General features: G+C 45.5%; 1 protein-coding gene across 1 annotated transcript in view; it reads left to right on the top strand.

Annotated features, from left to right (window-relative positions):
• Nucleotides 1–12,590, top strand: part of LOC120986670 (acetylgalactosaminyl-O-glycosyl-glycoprotein beta-1,3-N-acetylglucosaminyltransferase-like) — a 97,551-nt gene extending 84,961 nt beyond the window's left edge. Inside the window, exons 2-3 of the mRNA XM_040415341.1 lie at nucleotides 10,185–10,747; nucleotides 12,010–12,590. Coding sequence (XP_040271275.1) covers nucleotides 10,192–10,747; nucleotides 12,010–12,470 — 1,017 coding nt within the window. The 5' untranslated portion in view covers nucleotides 10,185–10,191 and the 3' untranslated portion in view covers nucleotides 12,471–12,590. The remainder of the gene's footprint in view (nucleotides 1–10,184; nucleotides 10,748–12,009) is intronic.
• Nucleotides 12,591–12,970: the final 380 nt, after the last annotated feature.

The raw sequence follows: 12,970 nt of genomic DNA, 5'->3' as shown, positions 1-12,970 counted from the left end.
ACAGTATCAGACAGGATAGGATTAGATACGCAGCTCAGCAGGCAGTATCACACAGGACAGGATTAGATACACAACTCAGCAGGCGGTATCACATAGGATTAGATACACAGCTCAGCAGACAGTATCACACAGGATAGGATTAGATACACCGCTCAGCAGGCGGTATCACATAGGATTAGATACACAGCTCAGCAGGCGGTATCACACAGGATAGGATTAGATACACAGCTCAGCAGACAGTATCACACAGGATAGGATTAGATACACAGCTCAGCAATCAGTATCACACAGGATAGGATTAGATACACAGCTCAGCAGACAGTATCACACAGGATAGGATTAGATACACAGCTCAGCAGACAGTATCACACAGGATAGGATTAGATACGCAGCTCAGCAGGCAGTATCACACAGGACAGGATTAGATACACAACTCAGCAGGCGGTATCACATAGGATTAGATACACAGCTCAGCAGACAGTATCACACAGGATAGGATTAGATACACCGCTCAGCAGGCGGTATCACATAGGATTAGATACACAGCTCAGCAGGCGGTATCACACAGGATAGGATTAGATACACAGCTCAGCAGACAGTATCACACAGGATAGGATTAGATACAAAGCTCAGCAGACAGTATCACACAGGATAGGATTAGATACACAGCTCAGCAGACAGTATCACACAGGATAGGATTAGATACACAGCTCAGCAGACAGTATCAGACAGGATAGGATTAGATACACAGCTCAGCAGACAGTATCACACAGGATAGGATTAGATACACAGCTCAGCAGACAGTATCACACAGGATAGGATTAGATACACAGCTCAGCAGACTGTATCACACAGGATAGGATTAGATACACCGCTCAGCAGGCGGTATCACACAGGACAGGATTAGATACGCAGCTCAGCAGGCAGTATCACACAGGATAGGATTAGATACACAGCTCAGCAGACAGTATCACACAGGATAGGATTAGATACACAGCTCAGCAGACAGTATCACACAGGATAGGATTAGATACACAGCTCAGCAGACGTATCACACAGGAGAGGATTAGATACACAGCTCAGCAGGCAGAATGACACAGGATAGGATTAGATACACAGCTCAGCAGACAGTATCACACAGGATAGGATTAGATACACAGCTCAGCAGGCAGTATCACACAGGAGAGGATTAGATACACAGCTCAGCAGACAGTATCACACAGGACAGGATTAGATACGCAGCTCAGCAGGCAGTATCACACAGGACAGGATTAGATACACAACTCAGCAGGCGGTATCACATAGGATTAGATACACAGCTCAGCAGACAGTATCACACAGGATAGGATTAGATACACCGCTCAGCAGGCGGTATCACATAGGATTAGATACACCGCTCAGCAGACTGTATCACACAGGATAGGATTAGATACACCGCTCAGCAGGCGGTATCACACAGGACAGGATTAGATACGCAGCTCAGCAGGCGGTATCACACAGGACAGGATTAGATACGCAGCTCAGCAGGCGGTATCACATAGGATTAGATACACAGCTCAGCAGACAGTATCACACAGGACAGGATTAGATACGCAGCTCAGCAGGCAGTATCACACAGGATAGGATTAGATACACAGCTCAGCAGACAGTATCACACAGGATAGGATTAGATACGCAGCTCAGCAGGCGGTATCACACAGGACAGGATTAGATACGCAGCTCAGCAGGCGGTATCACACAGGACAGGATTAGATACGCAGCTCAGCAGGCAGTATCACACAGGACAGGATTAGATACGCAGCTCAGCAGACAGTATCACACAGGATAGGATTAGATACACAGCTCAGCAGACAGTATCACACATAATAGGATTAGATACACAGCTCAGCAGACAGTATCACACAGGATAGGATTAGATACACAGCTCAGCAGACAGTATCACACAGGATAGGATTAGATACACAGCTCAGCAGACAGTATCACACAGGATAGGATTAGATACACAGCTCAGCAGTCAGTATCACACAGGATAGGATTAGATACACAGCTGAGCAGACAGTATCACACATAATAGGATTAGATACACAGCTCAGCAGACAGTATCACACAGGATAGGATTAGATACACAGCTCAGCAGACAGTATCACACAGGATAGGATTAGATACACAGCTCAGCAGACAGTATCACACAGGATAGGATTAGATACACAGCTCAGCAGTCAGTATCACACAGGATAGGATTAGATACACAGCTGAGCAGACAGTATCCCACAGGGTAGAATTAGATACACAGCTCAGCAGACAGTATCACACAGGATAGGATTAGATACACAGCTCAGCAGACAGTATCACACAGGATAGGATTAGATACACAGCTCAGCAGACAGTATCACACAGGATAGGATTAGATACACAACTCAGCAGTATCACACAGAATAGGATTAGATACACAGCTCAGCAGACAGTATCACACAGGATAGGATTAGATACACAGCTTAGCAGACAGTATCACACAGGATAGGATTAGATACACAGCTCAGCAGTCAGTATCACACAGGCTAGGATTAGATACACAGCTCAGCAGACTGTATCACACATAATAGGATTAGATACACAGCTCAGCAGACAGTATCACACAGGAGAGGATTAGATACACAGCTCAGCAGACTGTATCACACAGGACAGGATTAGATACACAGCTCAGCAGACAGTATCACACAGGATAGGATTAGATACACAGCTCAGCAGTCAGTATCACACAGGCTAGGATTAGATACACAGCTCTGCAGACTGTATCACACATAATAGGATTAGATACACAGCTCAGCAGACTGTATCACACAGGACAGGATTAGATACACAGCTCAGCAGACAGTATCACACAGGATAGGATTAGATACACAGCTCAGCAGACAGTATCACACAGGATAGGATTAGATACACAACTCAGCAGTATCACACAGAATAGGATTAGATACATAGCTCAGCAGACAGTATCACACAGGATAGGATTAGATACACAGCTCAGCAGACAGTATCACACATGATAGGATTAGATACACAGCTCAGCAGACAGTATCACACAGGATAGGATTAGATACGCAGCTCAGCAGGCGGTATCGCACATGATAGGTTTAGATACACAGCTCAGCAGACAGTATCACACAGGATAGGTTTAGATACACGGCTCAGCAGACAGTATCACACAGGATAGGATTAGATACACAGCTCAGCAGACAGTATCACACAGGGTAGGATTAGATACACAGCTCAGCAGACAGTATCACACAGGATAGGATTAGATACACGGCTCAGCAGACAGTATCACACAGGACAGGATTAGATACACAGCTCAGCAGTCAGTATCACACAGGATAGGATTAGATACACAGCTCAGACAGTATCACACAGGATAGGATTAGATACACAGCTCAGCAGACAGTATCACACAGGGTAGGATTAGATACACAGCTCAGCAGACAGTATCACACAGGATAGGATTAGATACACAGCTCAGCAGGCAGTATCACACAGGATAGGATTAGATACACAGCTCAGCAGACAGTATAACAGGATAGGATTAGATACACAGCTCAGCAGACAGTATCACACAGGATAGGATTAGATACACAGCTCAGCAGACTGTATCACACAGGGGAGGATTAGATACACAGCTCAGCAGACAGTATCACACAGGATAGGATTAGATACACAGCTCAGCAGACAGTATCACACAGGATAGGATTAGATACACAGCTCAGCAGACAGTATTACATAGGATAGGATTAGATACACAGCTCAGCAGACAGTATCACACAGGACAGGATTAGATACACAGCAGACAGTATCACACAGGGTAGGATTAGATACACAGCTCAGCAGGCAGTATCACACAGGATAGGATTAGATACACGGCTCAGCAGACAGTATCACACAGGACAGGATTAGATACACGGCTCAGCAGACAGTATCACACAGGATAGGATTAGATACACAGCTCAGCAGACTGTATCACACATAATAGGATTAGATACACAGCTCAGCAGACTGTATCACACAGGACAGGATTAGATACACAGCTCAGCAGACAGTATCACACAGGATAGGATTAGATACACAGCTCAGCAGACAGTATCACACAGGATAGGATTAGATACACAACTCAGCAGTATCACACAGAATAGGATTAGATACATAGCTCAGCAGACAGTATCACACAGGATAGGATTAGATACACAGCTTCGCAGGCAGTATCACACATGATAGGATTAGATACACAGCTAAGCAGACAGTATCACACAGGATAGGATTAGATACGCAGCTCAGCAGACAGTATCACACAGGATAGGTTTAGATACACAGCTCAGCAGACAGTATCACACAGGATAGGATTAGATACACAGCTCAGCAGACAGTATCACACAGGGTAGGATTAGATACACAGCTCAGCAGACAGTATCACACAGGATAGGATTAGATACACGGCTCAGCAGACAGTATCACACAGGATAGGATTAGATACACAGCTCAGCAGTCAGTATCACACAGGATAGGATTAGATACACAGCTCAGACAGTATCACACAGGATAGGATTAGATACACAGCTCAGCAGACAGTATCACACAGGATAGGATTAGATACACAGCTCAGCAGACAGTATCACACAGGATAGGATTAGATACACAGCTCAGCAGACTGTATCACACAGGGGAGGATTAGATACACAGCTCAGCAGACAGTATCACACAGGATAGGATTAGATACACAGCTCAGCAGACAGTATCACACAGGATAGGATTAGATACACAGCTCAGCAGGCAGTATCACACAGGATAGGATTAGATACACGGCTCAGCAGACAGTATCACACAGGACAGGATTAGATACACAACTCAGCAGACAGTATTACACCTGATAGGATTAGATACACAGCTCAGCAGACAGCATCACACACAATAGGCTTAGATACACAGCTCAGCAGACAGTATCACACAGGATAGGATTAGATACACAGCTCAGCAGACTGTATCACACAGGATAGGATTAGATACACAGCTCAGCAGAAAGTATCACACACAATAGGCTTAGATACACAGCTCAGCAGGCAGTATCACACACAATAGGCTTAGATACACGACTCTGCAGACAGTATCACACAGGATAGGCTTAGATACACGACTCTGCAGACAGTATCACACAGGATAGGCTTAGATACACGACTCTGCAGACAGTATCACACAGGATAGGCTTAGATACACGACTCTGCAGACAGTATCACACAGGATAGGATCAGATACACGACTCTGCAGACAGTATCACACAGGATAGGATTAGATACACAGCTCAGCAGACAGTATCACACAGGATAGGATTAGATACACAGCTCAGCAGTCAGTATCACACAGGATAGGATTAGATACACGACTCTGCAGACAGTATCACACAGGATAGGATTAGATACACAGCTCAGCAGGCAGTATCACACACAGTAGGCTTAGATACACGACTCTGCAGACAGTATCACACAGGATAGGCTTAGATACACGACTCTGCAGACAGTATCACACAGGATAGGCTTAGATACACAGCTCAGCAGACAGTATCACACACAATAGGCTTAGATACACAGCTCAGCAGACAGTATCACACAGGATAGGATTAGATACACAGCTCAGCAGACTGTATCACACAGGATAGGATTAGATACACAGCTCAGCAGAAAGTATCACACACAATAGGCTTAGATACACAGCTCAGCAGGCAGTATCACACACAATAGGCTTAGATACACGACTCTGCAGACAGTATCACACAGGATAGGCTTAGATACACGACTCTGCAGACAGTATCACACAGGATAGGCTTAGATACACGACTCTGCAGACAGTATCACACAGGATAGGCTTAGATACACGACTCTGCAGACAGTATCACACAGGATAGGATCAGATACACGACTCTGCAGACAGTATCACACAGGATAGGATTAGATACACAGCTCAGCAGACAGTATCACACAGGATAGGATTAGATACACAGCTCAGCAGTCAGTATCACACAGGATAGGATTAGATACACGACTCTGCAGACAGTATCACACAGGATAGGATTAGATACACAGCTCAGCAGGCAGTATCACACACAGTAGGCTTAGATACACGACTCTGCAGACAGTATCACACAGGATAGGCTTAGATACACGACTCTGCAGACAGTATCACACAGGATAGGCTTAGATACACAGCTCAGCAGACAGTATCACACAGGACAGGATCAGATACATTTGTATTAATATGATACAACTCTTTTTCTGTTTGCCCTTTTAGATGCGATGTCTTTCTACATACGCCATGTGCTACTTGCGGTTTTTTATTTCCTCGTATAGATCTCTAGGGGATTCACGCCGCTTCTGATAAGTGTAGAGATGTGCAGGACTTTCCTCTCTGCTCAAAAATCATATTCTAAGAGGACACCGAACGGACTCCATTGTAGTCTATGGGGTCTTAAGGCTCCGTTACGCTCAGTTAGGTCTCAGTTATCCTCACGGAGCCGGAGAACGGAAAGGAGAGCCGGTGATGTGAACGAGGCTTAAGTAGGCTAGCCTCACAGGTAACACCCAGTGCAGCTTCATTTAAGGATACACCTGACCTATTCTATCCTCCATCCCCCATTCAAAGGAGGAGATTGAGTCTATTCTTATAAGTTCAGCTGTCTGGGCATTCCGAGTAAGTCATGAGTAAGAACCGCACGGTTCGAAACGCGCAGACTTTGGTTGACATCAGCGGATGGTTTTGATGCTGCATGTACCTTTTTAAAGAAACAAACAACTCTGAAATACTCCGGTGCTGGATCCAATATTTTTTTCTTTGCTACAAGTATCGAGGTCCTAACTGCGGTTTCCGTGCATGAAGAAGAACCAATGCTAGGATAGAGAGGCAGGGGAGCGGGATCTTTCTGTTACTGTTTGCAAACCGTCCAGGAACAAATAGGATTTGATTAATTTGCACTGCATTATTATTATTTTAATAAATAAATATATATATTTTGATTTACCACCGCCTTCTTTTTGTCGTCAAACTTAGCGCCGATCACGAGCTCTTATTGGCTTGATCTTTATGATAATAAGTTAGAATCTCCTCTCTTACAGATTCTAATTTATTTACATTAAGAATATAGACTGTTAATCAGAGCAGTATAAATATTCTGGCAGAAGACAACTCCGGTTGCAACCACTTCCAAACCAAGTGGAATAGGTCAAAAATCTGTGACCTTGGAGGCTTGTCTTTGCAAAAAGTCCATTGATGTACCCGCTGTCATCGCCGGCCCTGGGAGAGATCTTAGAAGTTCAGATAGACGGAAGACTCAGGAGTCTATCTGACAGGTTCCACCCCTTCGCAGATGCTGCTCATTATCAGTCAGGTGGCTCTTTATATGTTCCGCCTCTCACTTGTTTCCCTGTGGCTGATAGTTCTTCTGTGGAGTGCTCTGCTTGTATGGTGGTTCTCCTGTTCCAGTTATATCTCAAGCTAAGTCCTTTTCCCTTTTCCTGGTGTGTCTGTTCTGACTAGGCCTCAGGGAGACACTAGTTCCTTCAGTTTGGAAGGAGCCGGTTGCCTCTTTCCCTGTTCCCTAAGCTGAGGGTGCAGTGCAGTGTTTCAGCAATCTCAGGTTCCAGTGCATGTGCATTTCTACCTTTGAGATTTGCACATGTTGTTAGCAGCTTAGGGAGAGTTTCAGGGATTGCTAGGAGGTGTCCTCTTTGTTCCCTAGGTTCGGGGCCTAGTCTGTTGTTGCTTAGTTGTGGTTCCCTTTGGTTGTCTTTCCTTTCCCGTACTTCCCGTGACACCCGCTGGGCCTGGAGTGCGGGACTGACCCCAAGACGAGCAAGTATCTGAACTTTTAGTTTGCGGTAGTCCTTGGAATCCTGCAAGGTGAGGTCATAGTAAGCCTTCTGCGGCTCTCCAGTCAGATATGGAGCCAGCACTTCAGCCCACTGATCTACAGGCAGTTTTTCTCTGTCTTCAATACGCTCAAAGACAGTCAAATAAGCCTCCACATCATCCTCAGTCGTCATTTTTTGTAAGGCAGACTGCACAGTTTTCCGCACACCACCACCAGAACTTTGCCCAGCCACATGCACCACTTGCTGCCCTGTCACGGCGTCTCTTAGGGCCGCAATTTGCCCTGTCAGTAGGCGATTAATCTCCTGTTGCTGTGCATTAGCCTGCCGTTGAGCCTGTAAAGCCTCTGCACGCTCTGCACCATCTGTTTAATGAGATCCTCCATTATAACAGAGTCTTATTGCAATTCTGCTGCTGCTGCTTTAACCAATTCACCAATAACAGGTATTGCTTCTTGCAACCGACTTGCCCACATCCTCCACCATATATGAGACGGGACCATTCAGACAGTCTCTTTTCCCAGGGTTTATTGGGCATACACGAAAATACGATACAGGCTCCAGCAAACAAAATAACAGTTCATGGAAATAACAAAAAATGTGGTGATATAAGCTTCCCACCAGCTTGTAGGGCTTCACCTAGAGATTCCACTTTGTATTTTATGTGTCAGCAGCAGCTATTGCTAATTGACACCGTGAGATTTAGCATGGCAGTCATAGCTGGCCGGCTCTTACTGGGAGTAGTCAAAGTGCTGGGTGGGTGACTACTCCCCATGTTCCAGGTCGGTTTTGCCAGGCATAAAAACCAGCCAGCACTGCCAGGTATGGTGGATTTACCTCCCTCTGATGGTGGAGCTCAGGAGTCTGTGTGCTGGGATCTGAGGCCTGTGCTGGGATCTGAGGTCTGAGCCGGGCTGGAGGACTCAGGACCCTCTAAAGGCGAACAGGCCGCCTATGGACTTGATGAGGCTGAACGGCTAACAGGGTGTGAATTAACAGGAGAAAAGGTGACTTTTATTGTTTATGGACGTTTCTTGTGTCTGAACAGACACCAAGCCGCCTGCGTTTTGTGATACAACTTATCGCTGTTTGATTCAAGAACTGTGTACTTTGCCTCTATCCTGCATCCCCTAGTCCTAACTACCAGAGCCAAGATGTATCCATGCTCAATAAAATGCACGTATAGCAAAAAACGCACCTAAATCCCAAAGCGTTTTTTTTTTTAACATGGTTGGATATAAGAACAATACGATCATTGATTTAAACTGTCGTATGGGAGGTTCATTTAGGAATATGAAATACTGTATCTCCTTTCTTTGATGTATGAACTACATATAAACAGAATGAATCAAAAAATCCATAAAAGGGTTTTTACTTGTGACCAATAAATGGATATAAAAGTGGGCAGGACGCATCCGAAGTACGCTCCGAAACGCGTTTGGCAGACCCTAAGATATATATCAATTCAAAAGATACATTCATTTAAGAATAATAATATATACTGTGGTAGAGCTGAAGGGTAACGAACCCAACATCACATATCACAGACTCCGGTGTCACGCGGCGGGCCGCAGCGGGGTGAGTCCACGCTCGAGCCACGTGTAGTTACATCGTGAGTACGTACTCCTACTTATCATATTGTCTACAGGAACTGATCAATGGGATTTACAGGACAGTCCCAATATAAAAGAAGGATAATCCTACATATTCCGTGGGACATTCTTCCTGCCAGGGTCATGTGAACATCCTTCTTCCTCCCTCATCGTTTTGCCCTCCAACATGCGCAGTAAAATGGCACTGTGCGCCCTTTTACTGGATTTGACGGAATCAAACCTAAAAAGCTTTGGGTTCATTTGGCAGATGAATTTTCATGAAATTCGTAAACCAATCTGGTTTGTTACAAGTTGATTCACTAATGAGTATGCATTGCTGGACTCACACAATGTATGGGGGTCATAGGACTATAATAGTCAGAGGTCAGAGGATGAGGATGGATTTTCGGACACTGGGAATGTATGGGGGTTAGAGATATATAGTGTTAATGTCAGGGGTCACTGGCGGGTATCAGCATAGAGTGCTAGACTCATGCAATGTATGGGGGTTATCAGACTATAGAGGTCAGAGGTCACTGATGAGTATGGAGTAATAGAGCTGTAGTGTAGAGGTCGGAGGTCACTGGTGGGTATGAGCATGGAGTGTAATGTATGGGGGTTATTAGTAGGGAAGAGCATGCAGTGCTGGATAATGTACAATAGTCGTCTCACCCATCCCCCATTGTCTTGCAGATATCATGCGGCACCGGATCTTGGTTTCCTTCTGCGTCCTTCTGTCTATGGGCGTCATTTTGCTCTTTGCAACAATAAGTTTGACGCTTTCAGCCAAGATGTCTGTGATTCCCGCAAGCCTTCCCGAGCCTGAGAGAAAGTCAGTGACGCTGGAGGACGGGGTCTACACCTACCACCTGAACCTCTCACAATTCCAGGAAGAGTTCCCTCAGCTTCAGAGTTACCACTGCTCCCTCCTCTACACCCCCCAGCCAGTGAATGGGGGCACCTCACCACTACTGCTCCTGGCTATCAAATCTCACCCAGCATCACTCAGCAGAAGAGCGGCCCTGAGAAGTACATGGGCAAAATCTGTGGACATAATGGGCTACATGGTGAGGCCAGTCTTCCTGATGGCACTAAGTGACATGCAGATGGAGATAGTGAAGCTGGAGAATGATGAATACAAGGACATCTTACTGTGGGACTTCACTGAAGGACACCACAACTTGTCCCTCAAGGAACGATGCTTCTTGGAGTGGCTGAACTACAATTCCCCACAGGCAGCTTTTATATTCAAAGGTCAGTGTCTCCCAGGGGTGTAATTAGAAGGAACCAAGGTATCGAATGGCCCCTTATGAGCATTTATAAGATCCATGTGAGGATTAAGGCATGCTTATCGTCTGAGTCATGGTAAAAACACAACTGTGGAAGTACAACCCCCAACATGAGCTGATAAGTGAACAGAGACTGGTGGCGCAATGGTCCCATGTGCAACGGGTGCCTCCCCCCAGAGCCCTCTATATAACACATCCCAGGTGTAGGAAATGCAGTGTGGTGTAGTGCGGCCTAAAATGTCTCTTTATGTGTGTCACGGTGCTCCTACCTGGATACGGCTGGACCGCTGGCTTTGGCTCCGAAGCAATAAATAGGGGGAATCATTGAGATGAAGTTCAATGGCAGCTTTGCTTTGCATAAACGTTCTCCAAAATGGTTTATAGGCTTTGTTTTGGTTCCAGCAGGCTTTAGCATGAAACTGGCAGGCAAACTGAACTCTGCTACATCTGTTCCTCTCTGACTCTGCTGTACTGACAGGCTGGCTGTATAACTCAGCTTCTTCTCCATAGGCTGACTCTAGATTAGGCCAGGGAACTGTCCTCCTGGCTCCTGAGGCTTCAAGCTTTGGCCTCCATGGCCAGCAGAGCTTAGGGTGCTTTGGCTGGTGTGGGCACATCCACAGGGACGTGTCCCTGCACACCATTCCCCTAGCTGGGGGTAAGCTAGACTAGAACTAACTGGTCCCACCCTTTAGAATGGAATGGAAAGTTCCATTCTATATAACTGTAGTTCTGCCGTGTTTTCTGCCACCTGCTGGTGAATCAGTCCCATTACATAACAAAATAGGAATGCACGTTGTGGAGGACCTGGAATAAATGCATAAGATGACATGAGGTTAGACCAATAGAGATGGTAGCAAAGTGCAGAAGTGGTAACACCACTCTGGGGCGTTCCACATGCATGTACAGACTGCAGGATAGGAGAGGAGGACCATATCTCCAAATTAGACCCCAGGCCAGGCACCAGTATAAATAGCCAAATCCATTAATAAAGGTGTGTGTTGTCTTCTAGAGGATGATGTCTGTGGTGTCTTCTAGGTGATAATTGTGTGCTTTTATTGTCTTCCAGATGATGTGTTTGTGTCATTTTCTAGGTGATGAGTTTGTGTCTTTTTTATATAACAATGTGTTTGTGTTGCCTTTTAGTTGTTATGTAGATTTCTAGTTTATGGCAATGTGTTTGTGTAGATTTCTAGGTGACGATGATGTGCTTCTGTTGTCTTCTAGGTGATGACGATGTGTTTGTGAATCCAGCCTCCTTGGTCCAGTACATAAAGATGCAAGCTACGTCTCCATCCACACTACATGGGGCACTGCAGAGACACTCGGTTGTTCTTCGTTACTCCAAATACAAAATCTCCGAGACCTTGTTCCCTTATTCTAAATATCCATACTTTCTGTCTGGTGGAGGCTTCCTCTTCCCTGGAGCCTCAGTCCAGCTCCTGTATCATGCCTCCCTGCAGCTGCCAGTTTTTCCACTAGATGACGTATATTTTGGGTTCCTTTCTTTGGCCGCCAATCTCAGTCTTCGCCATGACAGTCGTTTTTATGTTTTTGGACTGAAATTTGACCCTTGTGACTACCAGCAAGCTTTTGTGGTGCACAGAATAGAACCTGATTACCTGCAAAAAATCTGGAAACTAGTCCAAGAAGCCCAATGTAACGGCACAGTGCCCACCATTAAGTGATCGCGATCAGCTGGAACCAACAATGTCCAATGTGCGCCTCCCCCCAGGGCCCCTCTATCGCGCCCCAGGTGTAGTAGGAATGCCGAGTGGTGTAGTGCGGCCTAAATGTCTCTTTATGTCACGGTGCTCCTATTTGGATTCTGCTGGACCCAAGGCTTTGACTCCAAAGAAATAAAAAGGGGGAATAATTGAGGGATAAAATAATAACTTAAGTCCAAATCTTGAGATGAAGTTCAATGGCAGCTTTACTTGATTAAAGTAAAAACTGTTTTCAGGCTTGGTCTTGGTTCCAGCAGGCTTTAGCATGAACTGGCAGGCAAACTCAACTCTGCTTTATCTCTTTCTCTCTGCTGTACTGAGAAGCCAGTTAAGTAACTTTGATTCCTTCTTTATGCTGCACTCCACTCTTTAGTCTGACTTAGTTTGAGGCAAGGAATAGATTAGGCTCATGTCAGCTCCAACATGGAGTCTGAACCAGAATCAACTAGAACTGCCACCAC

Source organism: Bufo bufo, chromosome 1 (genome assembly GCF_905171765.1).
Source record: "Bufo bufo chromosome 1, aBufBuf1.1, whole genome shotgun sequence".
Classification (NCBI taxonomy): domain Eukaryota; kingdom Metazoa; phylum Chordata; class Amphibia; order Anura; family Bufonidae; genus Bufo; species Bufo bufo.
The sequence above is the reverse complement of the archived record's forward strand: the minus strand, read 5'-3'. Positions and strand labels throughout refer to the sequence as shown.